Below are 23675 nucleotides of genomic sequence, written 5' to 3'. Positions count from 1 at the left end.
TACCATTTTTAATTCAGTTTTTATACAAATAAGCAAAACTGCAGTAGCTTCACAGCACAACAGGGGGCCCCAGCCCACTGTATGAATCACTGTCAGGTATATTTACTGGTTTGGGATTCAGTTGTTATTTAAAAGTTTTATTTAATGTTGTTTTTAACTCCCCTGTCATTGTGACAGTGCACATTGTCTCCCCACCTCTCCTAATAAACTTAGCATTATAAATACATATGTCCTCAATACATTTGTGGGTTGAGCAGCAGAGTATATGTGGGTTAGAGCCATGGAAAACTTGCCACATCTTCTCTGCCAGTACTAACTGTATTTAGGAACACGTTAAATTCTGAGTTTCCCTCATATCTTCAAACTTATAGTTTGCCTAAAGTGGACACTAGATTGGAAATTCATGTCCTATAAACACAACAGAAAACTACAGTCAAACTGAACTTTTCAGACCAAAACAGAAAATGAAGTTGGGCAATTTAAAAATATTACATCAACACATATCTTTAAGTAATCATTAAAAAAAAACTGACATAGTTTTACGGTCATCCAAAATCATTGTTTCTTATTGGTCCACATAAACAAAGTACAAATAACTTAACATGGGGCAGTACTGTATGATGTCTTGGCTAATTTATGATGTTCTCTGCTTGAAGTAAAAAGGACATTTTCAGGACCTGTGTCTTAGTTTGAAACAATTAAACGGGACCCTATAACACCTGAGCCGAGGGCAACACAGGTACATTTAGGGCTCGTTTATAAGTTTTTATTTTTGTTAAGGTCCTGCAAAGTACTGGATTTAGATATCTCTCAGAACTATGAAACCAGCTCAACCTTTCAGGAACAGGTCTTCTGATCCCACACTGATCAACATATTTTTGCCTGTTTATGCTACAAGTTGCTGGAATAACCTACTGACTCGTGTTAGGCGTTTTCCAATATTAGCAGCATTTCAAACAAAAGTTAAAAGCACAGTTTAACCTTTTCAGTTGTTGTTCCTGGTCTTAATTTGCATTTCATGTCATTTCTATTTATTTCATTTATTGTTGTTGGAGAGTTTTATTAATTTTACTGGTGTTAACTAATGTTGATCCTTAGTTAATATTTCATTTTATTTCTACTTCTTTGACTGGATTAAATTTTGCTCCATCATTCTAACGGGTCTGTTGTTTACTCAAAACCTCAGTTTGTTAAATTTCAGTTTTTGGGTTCATGTGTGGGTCTTTATTCTTATTTAATGCTGCCTTCATGTTTTTGTTGATGCCATCTGTTCTTAATTATTCCTCCTAATGCGTGCCTGGTGAGTTAGTTTCAGGCTTTCTTAATGGTTTTATAGCTCCAGCCTGCTTCACTGACTCCCACAGCTGTGTCCACCACAGCTTCATCAAATATTAAGATTGAGCAGAATTATTTATTACTTCTACCATTATAATCATTCACTATTACTTATTTATAAGCCGTGGTTCTTACAATAATCACTTTGCAATTAAGTGTTGCAGACCTTTTTGTGAGTTATATATTTAGTTATTATTGAGACTCATGTTGCAAACATGAGTTATAAAACTCCATTAAAAGGACAGTAAGCTGTACTGTGTATGGAGTAGTACAGGAAGTGAAAGAAAAACACAAATACAGAAAGAAGAACATCTATAGTTTTCCTCTTGGTCTACATTATCATCTACATCTGTGTATTTAAACGTAACTAAATCTGTTTAAATGAAAAACCTAAGTTCCCTCTGCTATTAAAAAATCTGATCTCTGTGTAACTAACTATGGAACATCATTAATGTTGTGATAAAAAAACGTTTTTCTCAGCTGCTTCAGTCCTTTTCAGGGCCTCTTAAGGAAATTAAGGCAGAGTAGTAAGTAGAAATGGTTGTGTATGTTTTTATGAGCAAGCTAGACAGATAATGTTTCTATTGTCTGCATGCTATCAAATATATTAGCATTGATTTGTAGCTGTGAGCCTGTTATGCTGCACGGATCTGTGGCTGAAGTGACACGATGTCCAGTGATGCCCTGCACATGCAATATAGTCCCATTTTTTGTTTGCTCGGTGCAGCACTGTGCACACTTTAAAGTAAATATTGTTTTCCCTCACAATATATGCAAACGTAAGAAGTCTTTGTCTTTACAAATGGGAAACATGTGCTTTAAAAATCAGTCTTGGGATTATTCTGTTACATAATCCAGTAGAGCAGGCTTTCAGCCTCAGAGAAAAGTCGGACTTTAATAGACGTCATATGGGTCTCACAGCCTTTTGTAAGTAATCCTTTGCTAAGTGGCTGGTACTTTCTGTTAAAATGCTACCACCTTGTGGTGAAAGTTTTCATTCACTTTTACAGACGTTTTTCAGAAAAAAGAAATCTTAGATTTGTCTAAGAATAGTAACGTTTTTCATATTTACTACATTTCGAAATAAATAAAGAAATCATGCTTCTTTGCCAACACTGCTTTTTGCCAGTACCCTCGATCTTTAGATTGACTTCAGTGAAATTCAAATTGGGATTTTTAGTGGCTATTTTTAAGCTTTTAAGCTGCTACATGTTTTATTCACTATGAAAATAAAGAACTTTCGAGTGATTTGCACAGACATGTACTCGTGGTGCCCTTTCTAGTTTGCAGCTATTCTGTGTTAAACGTGTAAAATATAATTTAAAAAATATATATAAAAATTAGACACAATTTACATCATTTTAGAATTTCCTAAAGACAATTAAATGAATGGTTTTCTTAGTTCATGCACCAAATAATTATAAATCGTACTCTAAATGATCCGGTATCCATGTAGATTTTTGTAGATTTTTTTAATCCTTGAATCTATCCATGTAAAATTTTTGTAAAAAAAATAAAATAAAATAAAATAAAATGTAAACCTTGAATCTTGTATATAAAGAGCAATATTTTTAATGACAACTCGCGCAATTACCAGTGCCATGCGATGGCCCGAACTGGACCCTATGGGGGCCCACCGAATGGCACTGGGCCGTATGTTTGACACCCCTTGTCATAAAACAATAACGACAGAAAAGTAAGTTTAATTTGAGGGAGAGTCAGACAAAAGGCAGGGAGGAGAGACACGGTAGAGCGAGATGGACAAAGACAGACAGAGAGGAGGAGGAGGAGGAGGGACGCTGTCATCACGTACAGCCGCGGAGAGAAGGGAAGGGCGGGGGTGAGCCTCAGCCGGTGTCTGTCTGCAGCAGCGGCCATGCTGCCTGACTCGGTGCATCCCGGTCCACCGGTGTAGCCTCCCTCCTGCATCCCTGTATCCCAGGTCAGCGGACGGACCCGGAACAGCTCGGTTAGAGTGGTTCAGCCCGCCGGGAGCCCCCGGAGCAGACCGTAACCAGAGCAGACCGTAACCAAACGCTCCATAGCAACAAACCGGTTCCACAGCATTATTGGTAGGTGCCTCCCTTTCAGTGTACGTGTGTGTGTTTGAATGACGCTGTCAGCCAGCTTAGCAGTGTTAGGGCGGATAGATGGATAAAGTCAATTCTGTTATCAGATAGAGAGAGAGAGAGAGAGAGAGAGAGAGAGAGAGCACGGGTTTTATAAGCATTTCATCTGCAGGGTTTTATTTCTCATTGGGCTTAAGCTAAATCTAATAACACTGGAAATCGATGCAATTCTCCCACAGTGGCTGTGCAGCCAAATTTATGTCACACATTTGAACACATTGACTGTATGATGCCTATCAGTCCTGATGTGCATGTGCAATTTATCGTGGGGGGCGGGGTCTTAATGATCTTCAATAGAAGCCCATTCTGCTCGGGCCAGCTCCTTAAAGGTACTTTTTGTAAACGCACTGCAAAATGCAATAAAGACCATCACCACAAGGTGGCAGCATTTTTGCCAGAAAGTTTATGGGCAGTTGGAAATTTCACGGGTGCGTGCCTCTGACAGACCCTGCAAACATAGTGGACACAGTGCTAGAATTACCCCAGTCAACAGTGTTTGTGGCACAATGGCAAAAACTGCACTGTAGACCGACAGATGCTGACGTTTTCAGGTACTGTTGTGGACCAGTGACTCTTTCAGGACAAGGAATATTTATTTTATTATTGCATGAAGAAAACAAACACATGTATTCATTTTAAATATGGTTTTGGATTGATAGCTAATTTAAATGGTTGTGATCGAATGAAGCCCAGCAGGCTGTGAGTCTCAGATGTTGCCACAATATTCCATCCAAGACTTGATATCGAGGGAAAAAAAGGTTTAGTCAACTTTTTTTCCCTCGATATCAAGTCTTGGTTCTATCTTTTTCACAGATTGGCATTACAGGTGTTTCAGGGGTGGAGCATTTAGTGTTCATGCCTTAAAAAGCTTCAGGTCTTTTGTTTTTAAAATGTCTCCTGTGTTTGACTTCCTGCCCTCCGCATCTGCTCTGTGCATCCTGACATATGTGAACCAGGAATGAGTCCAAGATGAGCCAGTGTTTTCCCAGAGTTCTGTTCTACTATGTATTTAATCTTATATTGGTTTGTTGAAGGACGACCTCTCATTAATCTAATATTTCTATGTTTTTTGTTTAAAAACTCTCTGAGCTCTTCTAACTACCAAAGCAAGTCAGCTAAGAGAGAGTGACAAAACTGTGCAAATGTTAACTTGCATGATGCTTTTAGGTGTCATGTTTGACTCAGGGCAGTTTGGATGCCCACTGGATTTTTGGGGGTGGTTTGACGCGGTACTCTGTGAGATGACAGCTCAGCCCTAAAAAATTTCAGTATCAGACATGACAGGAAAAGTCATAGCTGTTTCCTCACATGGTTTTTGGTGCTTTCTAAATAATTTAAAAATGTTGTAAAATCTAACTTTTAAAGTTTTTTTTTAACACTGGTTTAATTTAATCAAAATTAAAAATTATTTTTGTTTATAAAATATTGAATAATTAAATAAAAGCAAACTATGTGCAAGCAATACCGACTCTTAATTACATGGTTTTATACAAAATGACCTTTTTAAAAATGAATTCCTGCTCTATGTCTGCACTGGTATAGAGTTGGAGGCTGTTCTCGAGATGATGGTGACTTCTGTCTTGTCAGTAAAACCATGTGATTGTCATTTCTTCTTTTTTTCCCCAGTGACGGAGGGATGGTGAGGACACTAGAAGAGAAATTGTGAATGAGACATAAATCCCAAATCAAGCAGGATTAGAGGGACTTCGAGGCACTGGCCCAGATCTAAACCTGGAGTCGATTGAATGGGTTGTCTAGGTCTGTTCATTCAAAGTACTCAGTTCAAAGCCAGATCACTGACGTTACAGCTGCGTTCCTGACACTGCAGGTAGGTGACTGTGAGGACAGACAGATAATCAAGTGGAGGTTTAGCCTTGGTGGGAAAAATCTGTAATTCAAGGATCAGACTTGCCTTCACATTCACATTAAATTTGCTAAAAATAAGGTGAAACAAAAACCTTACAGTTACAACCCCAAACTTATTGACCAGTGGACATCACGGATTAGAGCATGAACATAATACATGATTTTTAAGGATTTTTAAATTGGATAAAGGATATTTTTGAGTTCTGACTTAAGCTGGATTTACATCAAAGTGACCTGATGTAGTTTTGGGGATTTCACCTGGATTATGAAGATTTCAGTTGATTTAAATGAACCATGACTGGTCTGATTGCCACAGTGCTGGTTCTTCGTTCAGGCCAACTGGACTACAGATCATCTTAGAAGTCTTAGGACTACAGCTGGTCTATGAGAATCTATCTACTGGAAGGAAGTCTCCAAGTTATAACACATTTTTTAGGGATTACTTATCACATTATCTATACGTGAGCAAGATCTGGACTACATAGCTTGGATAAACTTTTTCCTGCTGTTTGAAGGATGATTCTTTTCTAGCACGGATTTCGTTGAATGTTACTGGACTGTTATCCGCCATGTCTCTGAGTAAGACCCTCGAGTTGGAGCATTTTGACGAACGTGACAAGGTTCGGCGAGGACGCTCCACCCGGGCCAAGAGAGATGATTCCACCAGCAGTGCTGGTGGTGGAGGGTCTGGCCCGAGCTCCAGGGGCAGCAGCCTGGTCCCTAGTCCTGCTCACAGCGCCAACTGCAGCTACTACCGGACCCGCACCCTGCAGGCGCTCACCTCGGAGAAACGAGCCAAAAAGGTCCGGTTTTATCGCAACGGAGACCGGTACTTTAAGGGCCTGGTGTACGCTGTTTCTAGTGACCGGTTCAGATCGTACGACGCTCTGCTAATGGAGCTCACACGCTCGTTGGCGGATAACCTGCATCTGCCTCAAGGAGTGCGGGTGATCTACACTATAGATGGCAGCAAGAAGATCACCAGTATGGATGAGCTGGTGGAAGGTAAGACTGGCAGCTTGGTTTTCATTTTCTAACAACTTGTCAATCACAAACCTTTAGGCAATGAGCAAAAATGCCCAGCTGAGGTAGAAAATGTCACGCTTTAGTAGGCTATGGGTGCACACTTACTGTGGTTAGTACAAATATTTTAAGACTATTATCTGGATTGTGGTTAGGGCATTCTTTAACTTGATCCCTATTTACTCTGCCAATACTCATCAATAATGCCTTTGTCGAAAGCATCTGATCTCCTGGATCATTTGTCATCATAAAATTAGTCAAAATTGGTCTATAGCCATTTCCATTCCTAGTTGACCACCTACACATTTGTTCCCTTTGTCAGATTTTTGATGTCAGGTGCTTTATATTAGCAGTGGTCTTGCTGACTATTGAATCTTTGTTTTGTCTGCAAATGTTGCATATCCTTAAAATAAATATACAGTAGTCATTTGTCACTGAGTCATAATTTTGTGCAGACTTCAGTTGATTACTCTCACCACAGATCAATCAAGTGGCCTGTCTTGTTTAAACTTCCTCATGTTTCCTTCCTCTCGGCTCCCTCTTGGCTTTTGTTATCCAAACATGCTTGAATTATTTATTTCTGTGTACATCAACAGCAGACTGATAAGTACATAATCAATACAGTAATACTCAAGGGTATATCGGTTTTAATATTCATTGGGGAAATAACCCAGGACCTGTCTGAGGTGTACAGCTGTTTCTGTATAAAAAGTATCATGTTGTCCACTACTGAATCGACCCCTGACACTATATATCCTGTAATTTGGTGAAGTTGTCCCTGTGTAGTTTTTATGCACATGCAGATTTACAGCAGTGTTAATCCTATTGAAGATTTTAAGCTGGAGACTCCAAGTAAAGCTTGTGATTAATAAATAAGTGCATATGTGTTGGTTAAATTTTGGTGGGAGCAATTTAAGGTACTTAGGTATCTTAGGGACGTATCCCATCATCTCTACCATAGATTTTGTCCATGGTGACACTGTATGTATGTGGGATAACTGAACCCACCAGTAAACGCATAGCTCATTAAAGTTGAAGCAAAGGAAAATTGTGTTTTTAACATTTTATTGAAAATGATACCTTCCCACCATCTAGTCACACTCCTTTCTCTTTTAAACTGATATCCAGTTAATTGAAACTGCAGGCAGTGATGATTGGGATCACACACCTTTGATAGGTCTACCTGCTTCCTGTGGATATTTTAAGCCCAGGATGGATAACTGGCTGTTGCACACATACATCCATCAATTGTTTTGCCCAACGTGTGACATTACAGAATATCCAACAATTACAGTTGTGGGTTTTTTTGTTTGTTTGTTTTTTGCTGTTGCCAACAGACCGTTCAGGGAAAGCCCACCAGCTTCGTCATTTAGCATCACCTAGATGTTTAGATTGGACTGCCCATATATTATGTGAATAATTAGCTCAAAATCTTCAATGGGATTAACATTGCAGTTTTTTGCCAATGTTTGACAAATGACTATTCTAAAGAATAATGCCTTGAAATGGAAAAACTTCAGCTTAGTGCAAATGCCGTAAAAATGGACTTCCTGTTGGGTTTCGTGCGGGCTATGTTATTGATATGCTATAATGGTGCTATAGACACAGAACAATTTTGAAACATCTTGTGTATAAAACCTTTTAACTATGTAAGTTTTTACCACTTTTGACAGAATTTTTCAAGCACTTTTTAACCCCTCAAAATTATTGTGACTTAATTACAGTAATAAAGATAATATCTAGAAGACCAAACTGAGCAGTTCCACTAATGCCTTCACATATTCAGTGCACAGTCATCTAATGACCCATCATTATGTGTTATATCCTGTCTCCAATATCCTCTTGTAAACTTCAAGTGTACTTTATCTTATAAAGAAGCATGTATCTCATAAATGCTCATAAGTCTTCCACATCTAAAATTTATACGCATGAACAATATTCCTGGATAATTTAACAGCAACTCCGAGGTCCACTCACTCTGCTCATCCTGTTGCCCTAAAGTCATTTAGTGAAAAACAGACCAGTGGCTGAGTAACATCACTTATCATCAATATTGATGAGTGACTGGTTTAATGTCCTCTGATGAGCGTTAGTGCCAGGAAGCTGTTCAGCCGGAGATCTACTAAAAGACAGATGCATCGCTCTTAAGCACTTAACAACGACAAACAGACCACAGCGGCTCAAAGCTGCGAGTGTGAAGTGGAAAAGTCATCGCTCACAACTTAACTGAGTATTTGAGCTGTAACAGAGGGGGAAACATGGATTATCTGATTAGCTTTGCTGGAAAGCAGCTAATGCACTGGGATGATTGATCTGAGTGTGTCCTGCTGAATGTCAAGATTATTGGTTTAGCATTTCAAAAGTACTGTGACAGAGATTTCAAATATCATAACCTTTCAGGTTTTTCTAGGCTTGGCAGCAGCCATAACAATCAGCTCATATACATCATGTTTTATGGTTGTAATAAAATTATTATTATTTTTAATCCAAAGCATGTTTTAGAAAACCCAACTAAACCATTTCAGTGCTTGAGGAAGTCTGGTTTGCTTCATCATTAATGAATCACTTGGAAGTTTCTTTGAACTTTTAAAATTTTCCCCTATTTTTAACAATATAATCACACAAAAATGGTTTTAAGTGTTTAAACCTTCTTGATTTTAATCTTATTTGAATCCTTTTCCATTGCTTTTAAATTATAAGATTTTGTAAAGCATGTTGTTTTATTAAATCCTAATTAAAATGAAACAAAACAAAAAAGTCTAAAAGTAATAGGGAAAAGGGGGCTCAAACCTCAGTCTCCTGGTTGAAGGTCTATTTTTTGTCTATAAAAAGCCACGAAGGTGCAATCTGTAGCTTTTTATAGACAAAAAAACCTTGAGTCAAGTGAATTTAATGGACACAATAAAAATAATAAAGACAATAGCTTCAGAAAAGTTTTTATTTTGAAACTAATGCTTAAAAAATTGTCACAAACTCCACAAATAAGCTGCAAATGTTTGTTAATTAATCAATGCGATAATTTCTTAACCTTAAAAGCTGAAATATTAAAAGTACCCTTCATTAAATTTCCCGTTTGTCGCGTCTTTACATTAAACAGCTCCTGAACAGAGACTGTGCCGGTGTCTCAGCTCTAATGTCGTATCGACACACAGACGGTGCTTCTGTGTTTAGTCACTGAGGTATTTGAATGAATACCTGCAGCAATCCTGTCCATCTGGTTTGAATTGCAAAGTGAAAGCCTGCATGTGGAGAGACAAGGTCACACACACAATACCTGCAGAGAAAGAGTGTGTGTGTCAACATGTAATGGGGATGAAACAAAGGGAGGAAAAAAGGGGCATTTTACTAGAGGCTTGCTGGCACAGATAAGCGTGTGTCTGATTTTAAAAGAGAGTGAAAGGTGTGCACGTTGGAAAGGTAGTGAGATAAAGACGAAGAGAGAGGGGAGTGTTAGGTGAGCCATTTTTAACCATATAAGGTAAAACAGGATATGTGGCTGGAGGCTGTTGTACATGTGATCAGCTGCAGTCTGCTGGAGCCTTAGTATAATTTATAATTTTATCTTATATTTAAAAACTCTTTATACAAACAGCCTAATGGATTTAACTGATGACAGATTTAAAGCTCAAATAAATTTAGGCACATGCACATTAGTCGCTAATCTAAGTAAGAGGATAATAAAGGAATTAAACTGTTTGTCATCATTGGTAGAACTTTATTGTTCATCCTTTTCTTTCTTTACATACATCAAAAACTGTGCCATAAAAGTTAAAATTGCCAAAGGGAACATCTATTTTAATAGTTTAGTTGTTTCTGATCAGCAAAATGTCAAATATTTTTTGTTTCTTGAATCTTAGGCATTTCCTTTTCATGCAGATGCTGATGAGGAAAAACATTAAAAACAAAAACAGCAGCTATGATCTATGGTGGCTCCAGCTCACAAATTTAACGATCTGCTACTAATGTCCTGGTGCCAGGCTCTACAGGACACCTTCAGAGTTGTCATGCAGTCCTGGACATGAAGGGTGTGATCTGTTTTGGAGGCACTATGTGTATGTGTGTGTGTGTGTGTGTGTGTGTGTGTGTGTGTGTGTATATATATATATATATATATATATATATATATATATATATATATATATATATATATATATATATATATATATATATATATATATTGTACTATTCTTAGTTAGCGTATTGTCTGTCTTGTCTTAATGTTGGTTTAAAATGGAGCACTGTAACAAAAAATAATTTCCCCCAGGGATCAATAAAGTATTCTGATTCTGATTCTGATTCTATAAGCACAAGCAGTGAAGTGATGGCCACATCATGGATGTATATCTGTCCATTTTCTTCTGCTTATCCAGTTCTGGGTTGTGGGATGGGGTGAGAAATTCGAGGCGGGGTGCATCGGGCTGTTGCAGGGCTAACACAGAGACTCTCATTCAAACGCATGGTCAATTTTAAAATGATCAGTTAACCTAACACCCCCCCCCCCCCCCCCCCCCAACTGAATGTTTTTGGACTGTAAATTTAAAATATTGGATTTTGGACTGATAATCTGAAAATGAAACCTTGGTCTATGTCAAATGATAACAGGTTCTTTTCCCCTTTAATGTGACAATGAGATCATTGATGCAGAAGAAATTTTTTAATTATAGTGTGTTTAAAAGTGTCTTTAAATAATAGGTTAGCCATAATTTGCCCCTAATAATATGATCATTTTCTAACCACTCCTGGCAGATTTTGGAGATCTCAACATGTTGAAGCTGTAGTTTAAAAAAAAAAAAAAAAACACAATACAAAAAAAGAACCCCTTGAATTAAAAGGGTTTGAATGGTGGCGTTCTTAGGTTTCCACTGCTTATTTCCTGCTGGTTACTGACTGGGTTTCAGAGGCAGCAGTGTAAGCAGAGACCAGCCACCACCTTCGGCTCTTCTTGGGAGAGACACTGCAGCATTCCCAGGCCAGCTGAGATGAGAGACATAATCTCTCTGGCATGTCCTGGGTCTGCCCTGAAGCCTCCTGCCAGTAAGACTCCCAGGAAGCATCCCGGAGGCATTGTAGTGAGATGCCACCACCTCATCCAGCTCAGTCTGATGTGTAGTAATAGCAGCTCTACTCTTAGCCCCTCCCACCAGCCAAAAAAATTGCAAGAAATAGATTAAACTGTCTTTTTACTTAATTTGGGTTGCAAACTATAGCAATGTAACGTCTTTATTTTGTAGGGAACACTTTATGTAAATAAGGCTCTATTCATAGCTAGTACATCTGTTAAGGTAGTATAACTAATTCTAATATGACCACTAAGTGAAACAAGCTGTTTTTGAATAACAGCTTATGTGGAAACAAAACTGGATTATCAGTCTGACTTTACATTTTATTATCATACTCATCGCAGTCAGATTAATTGGGGCTGCGCTGCGATATGAAACACTGCATGCTCATCATTTCCATATTTCCTGCCTGGGTGCTTGAACGCTCTGACGAGTGACGAGCTGTTCAGTTTTCCAGCAGATCAGACAGAGTGAGAGGAGTGAATCTGACATCTGCTGTCACCTTCTCTTCATCCACTGTCACGCACAAAGCTTGTATTACCGCGCTCTCGAATAAGCCTGTGACCCTGAACGCCCTCCTGTACATCACTCACTTATTTCACCTTTTAACTGCGTCCATGACAACAGCCAGCAGGTACAGATGACACAGCATAGCTTCCTGTATTCAAGGCTGCCTTTTAGAGCCAGTTCACTTTGCTTAATGTTTCTATCGAAGTTGTTGCTTGAATATTGTTGCTTTGTTATGGTCACAATCTTTGTGATGATGGTCTATTAAAGAACCGATAACTTAATTTTTACTTGAAAGGATTAGTACTATGCAAAAAACTGCCAAGAACATGCAATAAAAATCCAAGTAAGGAAAAGACAGAAGGCAGCAAAATACTTCTGAGACACACGGAAATGAACTGCAGATATAAAAAAGTGGGCACAGGATGAAGAACAGAGCTGCGTTCCGGGTGAACAAAATGTAGCAGAAGGATTTTTTTAATATAATTTAAATGTGGTGAATTCAAAGCCTAAGGACTGCAGTCATGGCAGCTGATTAATCGTGCCTGCCTTTCTCCATGCTGCTGTTGATATTGCAAAGTGTACTTCAGGGCCCATTGCCCACTGCTACACTTTGTATGTAAGTAAAGGTCATTTGTAAAGTGCTTTTAATTGGCACAAAGTCGCAAACTGATGTATTTTTTATTTTAATTGTACATTAGAAAATTAAGATACAGTTAATAGCTTTATTAACCCCGGTTAAAACACACAACAAAATAGAAATAGAAATTGCAATTAACGTGCTAAAACAGCGTCCGTCTTTGGTGGCATTTGGTGTCCTTGAACACACATTTCATAAAAGCCTAATATTTAAGTTAACTATGTGAGATATTTAATGCTTTTTTTTTCAGTGTACGATATTGAGCTTTAATGGTTTTTGGTTAATTTTAGTCAAAAGTTTCTCCTGTAAAACCTTTGCAGTATTTGTTTTTAATGTAACTTTTCCTCCTCACACCCTGCCTTGCTGCTCAGGCGAGTGCTACATTTGTGCCTCCAACGAGCCTTACCGGAAGGTCGACTACACCAAGATCTCCGTCCCAAGCTGGAAGCCCGGTGCCAGCGCTGGGCCTGGAACAGCAAGGTCAAGTGGAGCCTCCACGGCATCCACAGGAGTGTCGACGACCGTCCCCAAAGATCGCCCCGAAAGTCGAGAGGGCAGAGAGAGCAAAGACTTCATCAAACCCAAGTTGGTGACGGTGATCCGCAGCGGCGTGAAGCCTCGAAAGGCAGTGAGGATTCTCCTGAACAAGAAGACGGCGCACTCCTTCGAACAGGTGCTGGCGGACATCACCGAGGCCATCAAGCTGGACTCTGGAGCAGTAAAGAAGCTCTACACGCTGGACGGGAAACAGGTTTGATAACTTTTGGTGTTCCTGTTTTGTTCTTTGACACAAACATTGAAAAAGCTGCAACATGAAGCTACTTCATGGATTGATAAAGCAGCAAACATGGACGCTTACACAGTATGTTCAGACTTTTAGCAGCTTCAGTGGAGAACACATCTGTCCTGCATAATCATAGACATATAAAGTACTCGTACTTAGAAATCCATGAACTAAAGAGAGCCTGCTCACTTCTTTTCAGTCCCACTTACACCTAGAGGAAGCTCAGGAGGAAATCCTTAATGAGTGAAACACAGAGTAATGATTTACACCTGCCTCTAGACTGAAAAGTTCACTCCTGCATCCTGTGCCATCAATTATTAAGCTATTAAGTGCTTCTACAGTTCGATGTTAGTCTGATGGAGTCAATGCAGGTGTTTCAGATTCATCTTGTGTATGTACCAAAAGTGACATCTATTTATACTCATTTAGCCCACTGTATTTTTTCCTTATAAGAGCCAGTTATTCATGGAAATTAGAAGAATAAAGCTGAAGATGATTTTTTGGGGGGACGGGAGTACAGGGAGAGAGAGTGAAGACACACATCAAAGGGATGGGATTCTGACTCAAACTCGGGCTGCTACATTTCAGACTTGCAGCATATGGTCGCCTGCTGCCTCCATGAAAACACTTTTCACCCTGTGTCTAAGGCTGAGCCCAGACACGCTGCTAGAAAGCTTATTTCCACTGGCGGTATCCACCCTGACCTAATGGCTACACGTTAGGCTATGTAGGAGCTTAGATCGTCTGATAAACAGACAACCTCACAGAATTCACCAACTCTTGGGTCGACAACTTGTTCTTCACCCAGAGTGGGCACTCCTCTGGGCACACCCTTTTCTGTCTGAGAACCATGGCTTTAGACTTTAAGGTGCTGATTTTTATCTGCGGTTCCCACTCACTTAAAAACTTCCCCTTTGGGAGCTGAAGGCAACAGAACTGCATCATCTGCAAAAAGCAGGAATGAGATCCTGAAACCACCAATCACAAAACTCTTATTAAAGCTAGAATCCATCAACATTTGTGCTTCCTACCACTAAAGCACTCATCATATGCTAATGCAGGTTATAGATACCGAAAGCCACTTACCATCATCTTTACTTAGAACTGCCATGAACTTGCATTAGAGTGACAACACATGGCTCATGCATTTCCCAGTTCAGGAGCAGGACATCTGTCGTCTCTAGCAGTGGAGAATTCTCCCACTGATTTCTATTCAGCATTCTTTAAGTGTCATATCTTCTCTTCTGAAGTTCTCTATTTTTTGGCAGCAATTTACGGTTTAATTAGAAAAAATGACAGCAACAAATGGGTTGAACTAGACATACTGTGGGTAATGTTCACAGCCTGACTGTGACACACAGTTAAAGTAATTTCAGCCGTTTCGCTGAGCTCTAAACTGACGCACACTCAGACAACACAGGGCCAGTGAACGAGGGCTGACTGCGGAAATCAAATTACAGCACTTCATTATAAAATTACTCCAGGAATGTGTTTCATTTTGGGATTCATCATATATAAAAGAGTTCATTTAAGGTGCAATTTTCAGTGTAAAGTGTACGGGTGGTTAGCGTAGTCTCCTTGAAGTTTAAATCTGCACTCTCTGCTCTTTATAAGTACATGTGTTTGAAGCCCTGGAACTGCAGCAGTCAGCTGAAGTTAATTTGAACAGAGTCTGACTAGGAGCTGATCCTCCTCAAAATGCTTTTGTGAGCTCATATTGGGTTAAGGATTTAAACGCATCACACGGCAGGGTTATTTTTACCCCACACATGCACGCGCTCTGTCTTTGAAGTTACAGATAACTGTGACGCTGATAACGGAGAGCTGAAGAAAAGCAAAGACAGCATGTCGAGGCGCCGGTGTGACTGAAAGAAGCTTGTTGTAGTGAATGCAGCTCAGACTTGTACACACACACTCACACACTTACACATAAGTCTACTGAGTTCACCCTCAGAAACACACACACAAGGCACAAAACTGTCTCCGTTTGTTAAGATGTAGCTGCACCATTGCCTTGGGAAAAATAAAAACACATTCTGCAGACGCTTCCTTCAAAATAAAAGTATCCATTGCATCTGCCTCCTTAACAGTCTCATTGTTTTTACTTTAAAAGCATTCCCCCGGGCAAAGTTTATATATGAACATTGACCCTTTTCAAAAGTTCATAAGAAGAACTAAAAAAAATTTATCTGATATCACACTTGAAAAGTTATAGTACGAAAAGATTATAAAAGACTTAAAGAGAAAATTAACCTATCCACAAACAGGATTCACCAATCAGCATTACCAATTTAATGAAACCCTAAAAAAACTTGGAATGAGTATTTTGTTTATCATTCATATTTGTTTTGGTGCCCTGGCACAAAACAGGAATACATACTCGGACTTCTCTCTCCCCACCTACCTCCTCCAACTCTTCACCAACATAGCACGTTGGTTGGTACTGTCGAGTTCACATGTTCACCTCATATTCACATGGCCTCTCTCATAGCTTCCTCCAACAGTCCAATGGCAGACAGTTAGTGGTGTTAGGTTAATTTGTGATTTTAAATTGCTCATAGATGTGAGTGTAAATGGTCGTCTGTCTGTAAGAGGATAAAATAATGAGGATGATTTTTGTCAGTAATAGAAAATAGAAAATATATAAGGTAGTGGAAATGCCCAACCCTGACTTGTAGCAGCAGGAACTTTTTATTTACACAATTCTTCAACCTCTTGAGTAACATGCTGGTGTTTTCTGCTGTATTTATACTGTATTTTATATCTGAAAATAAATGCAGCTGACTTCAACATCAACAGACAGAAACAAAAAAAAACAAATAATAGTTTTGTGTAAATGAATGTTTTTATTTTGAAAGGCATGAATTGTAATGAGGGCTTTTATTCTCTTTCTGCCTCAGACTGCTTCATTTCATTTAGTCAGTCTCACAGGAACAAGGCGAGAGTGTGTGTGTGTGTGTGTGTGTGTGTGTGTGTGTGTGTGTGTGTGTGTGTGTGTGTGTGCGCGTGCGTGCGTGCGTGCGTGCGTGCGTGCGTGCGTGCGTGCGTGCGTGCGTGCGTGCGTGCGTCCTTGCCCTGTTCCTTCAGTTTGTACAGCCTCTTTAAAGAGTGGGACAGAAATCCCGTTTCACATACACACATTCACATACTTTGACATTGCAGTGTGGTTACCGTAGCAACCAGCTATCTAGGAACAGCCCCTTGCTACAGACACACACAGAATGTTCAGTCCAGTTCCGGAACCGTTAGGGGGAGTGTGGTCCCCATGGCAACCGTACAGCATTGAAATGACTTTGTATCAGTTGCTGTCTGAGTGTGGAAAGCAGCTTAACAGTGAAGAAATTAGTCTAATGTATTGGTTTGGCTCATATTAAGTTATTTCATCTGTATATTGTCAGTGTACACTGGTGACTGATAAGAATAAATACAAATAAGTCATGAGTGGAAAAAGTAACATGGAATACTAATGAATGAATGAAATGCGTGACACGTGCTCGAGAGTGGTCCACCATACTTGATATGATACAGAAACTGGCTGCTAGGGTAACCTGGTAATTGCAGGCGTCGTCTGATATCCTCTTTTTGTAGATGTCTCATGGTAATCATAATCAATATTGGTCCAGCTTCAACATTACAAGTGACCAATGACACTGTTGTGATATCATAGTTTTGTGATGTGGAAACTCTGACCCCAGAACCCTAACCCCGTCCCTGACCTCAGCCTAACACAAATAGAGTAGAGATGTGCAGTTTTCTTCCACATCACACAACAGTGTAATTGGTCACTTGCGTTGTTGAACCTGAAGAAACACCAAGGTTTTGTGTTTTAGATTTTTGTCCTCTTCACACCAGCATTAGAAGCTATGACCGGAGACCATGAGTATAAGCTAATTCTCAATACTTGACTATTTGCCTTTTTCACTAAATCAATCATATGTGCAGTCGGTCAATAGCGAGCCATTTTGAGAGCACGGACCAGAGTCTGAAATGGAGGAAGCTCCACTGTGGGAGGAAAATAACTTGTCTATACCACAGAGGAATCCTTCACAGTGCCGAGTCGGGACTTAATGATTTAATGTGACTAATGAATAAACTGGGACAACTTAAAGAGCTAATTAGCTAAAATCAAATTTGTTTGTAGTCACTCTGAGAGGCTCTGTGGGTTGATTAAAATCTAGCAATCACTTGCGTCAAAAACTGGGATGTGAGAGGATCTTTTCATATTCATATTCCAACCAGCCCTGTGAGCAGTCTCAGCGTTTGTGTGAGGAAACAGGGATGAATTTCACTTTGATGACTGAGCCTTAACTGTAAACCTCTCATCTTTTATACCTGTTCCTATACCTTTGTTCATCCTTCATTTCTGCATCTTTTCCTCTCCCACTCTTTGTTCTCTTGCTCCTCCCTCTCTCTGAATCTCGGACAGTTTGATGTGCAATTTCTATTTAATCCTCAAAACAGTTCCTTAGACAGCACATTGTGTGTGTGTGTGTGTGTGTGTGTGTGTGTCAGAGCCCATTGAAGCGTTGCCAGCTGTAAACATGATTCAAAATTTCCCATCTGTCATCTGCTCTGTTGCTCTCTCACAGACACACACATGCACACATGTCTGGTGTTGCTACACACACACACACACTCTGAACACACATATGCCGCTGCAGCTTTTCCTAAAATCTGATGAATCACAGCGTGTGCTTCTCTTTGTGTGTGCAGCTGACCTGTTTGCAGGATTTTTTCGGGGATGACGATGTGTTTATGGCCTGCGGTCCAGAGAAGTTTCGCTACGCTCAGGACGACTTTGTGCTCACACACAGCAGCAAAACACCGGCCTTTGTGAATGGTAACACAGACGCACACCCATCTTTGTATTGTTTGTAGAGTGTTTTTCTGTTTTTTGTTAGCAAACAACAAATTATTTGAATCGTAAAAAGAAAAACAAAGACTCACAAAATTGGGGGAGGGTTTATTCAGTTGTATTTACATGTTTACATGTGCAAATACAAATATGAAAAACATCAAAAGCCTGCTCATAACACAATCCTGTTAACCACTGAGAGAATGTGTAGCTCTCAGTTTTACACGACCCTTTTCTCTCTTTCCAGAGTGCAGGACCAAGGTCTCTCGCTCATCTGCCCCTCAGAAAACAACCAAGACCCCCAGCAGCTCCGGCTTCTCCTCCTCTAGGACTCTACCCAAAGGTCCGCCCAGGACAAAGTCACCTGGTCCAGGTATGAAGCAATAAGAAAACCGCCGCTAATAACTATCAGTAGAAAGATATAACAAGAAGTTTTTGTCAGGTTGATGTCACAAAAAGTACATACACAGTTCTTCTATCATCTAAGTGTTGCTAAAAGTCCTTGTTTCTCAGCCTTGGGCATCTGAACTATAACCCTTTATTCACATAGTGCTTTCTCACTCAAATTAAAATTTGCACCGAAATTCTTTTTTTTTTTTTTTTTTAACAACTCATATAATCAGCCAGTGTTTTCTACACATATGGTAACAGCTTACGTAGTAAAAATAATGTATCTTTAGACACTTTGCTGCAACAAAACACAAACGCAAAACACATCACTTGTTCCTGCCTCTTTACTCGAATCTCTGAAAAATCTCAGACACTTTAAAAGAAATTAAATAACATTTTTGCACCAACAAAGTGATTCTAAAGAGCTGTTAGCCAAAAAAAATTATTGCCATATGTCATCTCGCAGTACAGCGTGTCCTCAAAAAGCACTTTTCCACTCATAGCGCTTTGTGTAACATGCCATGGAGGAGCAAAGGAAAAAAACGTAACAAAAAAGCAAAGATCTGATTAACAGTAAATTCATATTTCAGTGCAAAATATTCAGCAAAATATAAATAAATTAGCGGTGAAATTTGCACAGCAGACTGTGTGCCAGCTCTTGGTGCAGTGTCAGCACCCACAATTGGGCAAAGCATGTGTGGTAATTGATTTCTGCTGCTTTTTAGTGAAGCGATTTAATGCATCTGTGGTAGGTAAAAGTCTTATTTAGTGTTGATAGTCACAAAGAGATATCACTGGAAGACTCACATGGCCTATCCCTGGTTTAAAGGGATTTAGATTAGTATTGCAATAGGTTCAGTTAGTTACATCAAGGGCTACAAAGCAAGATCGTTTCATAATATTTTCACAAACTGGTTAAACTGATAAACGGCTGTCCCTGTTTACATGGAATAATGAACATCTGTCAGTGTTCTCTGAGTAGAATTGTGGGCATTTTTTCACAAGGGACCAGGTTTAAATTGCAGAAAATGGGCACTCAAGTAAGAATGAAGTACATGAATAATTTCTTAGCACACTTAACCATCTGTTTCTTCCACCACATACTTCTTCATCACTGTCTTCAAACTCATGCAGGTATGTGTATACAATTATTTTGACCAATCAGATCACTTCCTTCTTGCTTTCAGCTAATGAGACCTCTGGAAAATCATCCAGGTCCAGCCCATCCCCCACCAGCCCCGGGACTCGACGCAGCCTCAAGGTCACAATGATCAGATGATTGATGGATTGTTTCTATTTGTAATTGTTGTTTGCAATGAAAATGTCTAATGGTTCATCCTTACATTTGTCTTCAGATCTCACCTCGTCGTGCTTCCTCCACTGATGTAAACGGAGAGGCTGAACAGCCAGATGACACTGCTGAAGGTGAAGGTGTGTTTATCTTTTAATCAAGTCTGCAGTTTGTGAGTGTAATATCTGAAGTCAGTGACCGTGAAATGTGAACTTCTTGGTAACAGATCCAACTTTACAAAAAAAAAAGCTCCTACATGACACAGAAGTTGAGTGAGTTTGATGGCTGTTTGAAAGACCTGAGAGGCTATAGGCTGAATATCAAAGTGAATTATTTAAAAACAGCTTCTTGATAAAAGTACACATGGTGGCTGAGAACCTCACTGTGTGCCCAGTGCCAGGCTGAAAGCATTGAGCCTCTGGCATCAGTGCATGCTCCCTGGCTTGCACTCTGAGGGTCGCACAAGTGCTTGAAAGTCAAAAGACCAAATAAAAACTCAGAGAAAAGGCTCAGTGGCTTAGGAGGGGGTAAGGATGACAGCACATCTGTGACTCTGTGGGTTTGAAAGCAGATTTTCTGAGGTGATGCTTTGAAGGAAGTTGTCAAACTCTGAAACTTTCAGGTTAACTCAGAGGTTGTGTGTTCAGACTTTAGGAAGTCAGTGACATTTGAAAAGTCTTCTTTTCACAGTGAACGGCAATCGAACAGTTTCTTCCTCAACCATCAACGAGAAGTACAAGGTTGGAAAGGTGATCGGAGACGGAAACTTTGCTGTGGTGAAGGAGTGCGTGGAGAGGTAAATAACCATCACATAACTCAGTGAATGCACCTGCTGTTTGTAAACTGATATACTTAATCACACTGAGAAAAGTCAAAAACTAGAAGGGGTAGGGGAAGTTTATATGCAAAAAATGCCTCATGCTAGCCCTTTGCTAGATAGTTGCCAGGTAACATGATGCTGTTACGACATATCATGCATAATTCAAGTTTTGTAGATATAAATTAGATGTTATTATTAAAACGTTGCAATGCTTTTATAAGGTATAAGGTGTTATAGGTCCAGAAATGCTAAATGTTTGCTAGGCAACATGATGTGATATACATAAGAACCTCAAGGGACCGAAGATATACCTGTGTGCCAAGGTTGGCTGCTGAACTTCTGATGGTCTTGGAGAAGTTTGTGGTCAAAGAAACAAACACAGACAGATTTTGTGTATTATTCTCAGGCTCAGTGTGGCCCTCTGAGTGCAGTAGCTCAACACTGGGATTCAGGAGGTGTGTGAATCTGTAATATTTTATCTTTGTTTGACTGACAGGTCAACAGGACAGGAGTATGCTCTGAAGATCATAGACAAAGCTCGTTGCTGTGGGAAGGTAAGACTCACTGATCTCTGACTAATCCTGAGTTTATGTAAAGTCCTCTGAAATGATGAAGACACCAAACCTCTGTGTGTGTAAACAGGAGCACCTGATAGAAAATGAAGTGGCGGTCCTGAGGAGGGTTCGACATCCGAGCATCATCCAGTTAATCGAGGTGGACGAAACGCCCACTCAGCTGTTCCTGGTCATGGAGCTCGTCAAGGTTTCGCCTCTTCTTCCTGTTTTCTCCAGAAAGTGTTATTACATTGGGAACTTTCAGCTGCTTATTGAAGCAAAAACTATGAACTGAATGTTTTTCAGGTTTCAGCTTCTGTTGCTGCCTCTGTTTTTCATGTAGAAAAATAAAGAAACCGAAGAACTTTTCAATCACCACAAAAGTTGCTAACACTCCAGTGCTCTTATTCTTTTTATGAAACACAACAAATGTATTATTTTCATGCCTTTGTTTGTTCAGGGTGGAGATCTGTTCGACGCCATCACTTCCTCTACAAAGTACAGCGAGCGAGACGCCAGCGCCATGGTGTTCAACCTGGCCGGAGCCATCAAGTACCTGCACCGAATGAACATCGTACACCGAGACATCAAACCAGAGAACCTGCTGGTACGAACATGCACACATTGTGTTCACAATACTTGAATTTTATTTTGCAGTTACGTTTTTTAAATTCAGAAAAGATGAAAAAACAATTGTGAAGCTTTTATTTTAACAGTTTCTTGAATTTTAAATCATATAAACTGTAGTCTACAAACTATGCACCTCTTCATTGTTTATTTTACATTTACAATTTTAATGTGTTTTTGGGGCGATCGTGGCTCAAGAGTTGGGAGTTCACCTTGTAATCGGAAGGTTGCCGGTTCGAGCCCCGGCTTGGACAGTCTCAGTCATTGTGTCCTTGGGCAAGACACTTCACCCGTTGCTTACTGGTGGTGGTCAGAGGGCCCCGTGGCGCCAGTGTCCGGCAGCCTCTGTCAGTGCGCCCCAGGGCGGCTGTGGCTACAATGTAGCTTGCCATCACCAGTGTGTGAATGTGTGTGTGAATGGGTGGATGACTGGATGTGTAAAGCGCTTTGGGGTCCTTAGGGACTAGTAAAGCGCTATACAAATACAGGCCATTTACCATTAAAAATGATTACCTAACGTAAGTAAGGCAAACTTTAACTTAAGAACAGTGTAAGTTCATGACACATTTTAATGAGTAATTTTTTACTTTTTTGAATACTTTGAACATAAATTGAAGGTAATATATAGTGTATACCTTGTAAGTAATTTATTTACAATACTTCTTTTAGGTCATTCTTTTAAAAAAGCTGTATTGTTTTAACTATAGGTTGATGATTTTCCTACTCGTGGGACTAATAAAGGTATCTTATACTTATATATTATGCTGAGTAATTATTACTTCTGTTGACTTCCTGATTTATTTGGAAACATGATTATCAGGTTCGTAAAATAAGCCTGTGGAGCTGTTTACCTCCTCTGATTGCAGTCTTTGTGTACACCTTGGGAAGATTTCATGTATTTGTATCCCGCAGGTTTGTGAATATCCAGATGGCACTAAGTCATTGAAGCTGGGGGATTTTGGTTTGGCGACAGTGGTGGAAGGACCACTGTACACTGTTTGTGGCACGCCGACATACGTCGCCCCGGAGATCATCGCTGAGACCGGGTAAGGGAGGTCACAAAACCCCAAATTTATGCTAATCTCCTTTTCTGAAGTCGATTGGGACAGATGGTTGAAAGCAGGAATATTAGATTGTTAGGTCTGCAGAAAAATACTGCAAATTAAGCTGTGCACATGAAGAGCACATTTAAAGACCTGTTTTCTGTCTCATTTCTACAGCTGCATTCATAAAAAATGTAAAATAGCAGATCCAAATAATAAATAACCAATTTAAAATTGTCAGTACAGACTTGGTCAAAGGCTGGCTCTTGATACAATGCAATATGTTTTTTGCTTAGCAGAATAAAATAAACTAAAATAAATAGCTCTAAAACCCATTAATTTGTCATCTTCATTCAAAAGTTGTGCATTACTTTTTTTCCAACTGTTTTATAAAACAGTAAATTTGAAAATACACAGGGTGACAACATTATTTTTAGCAATTAATCACTTTGATTAAAGAGTTTGAACATACTGGTGGAGTAACCATTATAGAAATGTAAAAATTAATTACAAATACTGTGAATTTAGGGCAGCTGTGACATATACCTTACATTTGGTGGTGGTCTGAATAAATGTAATATATTTGGTGGTTTTATATATATGTACATTACATATGATGCATTGTTGTCTGATTCTAAAGCTTTAATTTTAAATGGATAATGAATGAATTAAATGAATGAAAAAACTTCAATTTAAAAGAATTATTCAAATGAAAAGACCAAAATTTCACTTTATTAAAATATATATGAAT

The 23675-nt window shown here is 39.4% G+C and overlaps 1 protein-coding gene across 1 annotated transcript in view; it reads left to right on the top strand.

Annotated features, from left to right (window-relative positions):
* Positions 1-3188: 3188 nt before the first annotated feature.
* The window catches only part of LOC113017214 (serine/threonine-protein kinase DCLK2-like), a 28162-nt gene continuing 7675 nt past the window's right edge, over positions 3189-23675 (top strand). Inside the window, exons 1-12 of the mRNA XM_026160369.2 lie at positions 3189-3407; positions 5091-6335; positions 12932-13311; positions 18058-18184; positions 18447-18572; positions 19777-19850; positions 19945-20020; positions 20571-20676; positions 21197-21254; positions 21343-21462; positions 21715-21861; positions 22794-22927. Of these exons, the coding sequence (XP_026016154.2) occupies positions 5900-6335; positions 12932-13311; positions 18058-18184; positions 18447-18572; positions 19777-19850; positions 19945-20020; positions 20571-20676; positions 21197-21254; positions 21343-21462; positions 21715-21861; positions 22794-22927 (1784 nt within the window). The 5' untranslated portion in view covers positions 3189-3407; positions 5091-5899. The remainder of the gene's footprint in view (positions 3408-5090; positions 6336-12931; positions 13312-18057; positions 18185-18446; positions 18573-19776; positions 19851-19944; positions 20021-20570; positions 20677-21196; positions 21255-21342; positions 21463-21714; positions 21862-22793; positions 22928-23675) is intronic.

Source organism: Astatotilapia calliptera, chromosome 3 (assembly GCF_964374335.1).
Source record: "Astatotilapia calliptera chromosome 3, fAstCal68.1, whole genome shotgun sequence".
Lineage (NCBI taxonomy): Eukaryota > Metazoa > Chordata > Actinopteri > Cichliformes > Cichlidae > Astatotilapia > Astatotilapia calliptera.
The sequence above is the reverse complement of the archived record's forward strand: the minus strand, read 5'-3'. Positions and strand labels throughout refer to the sequence as shown.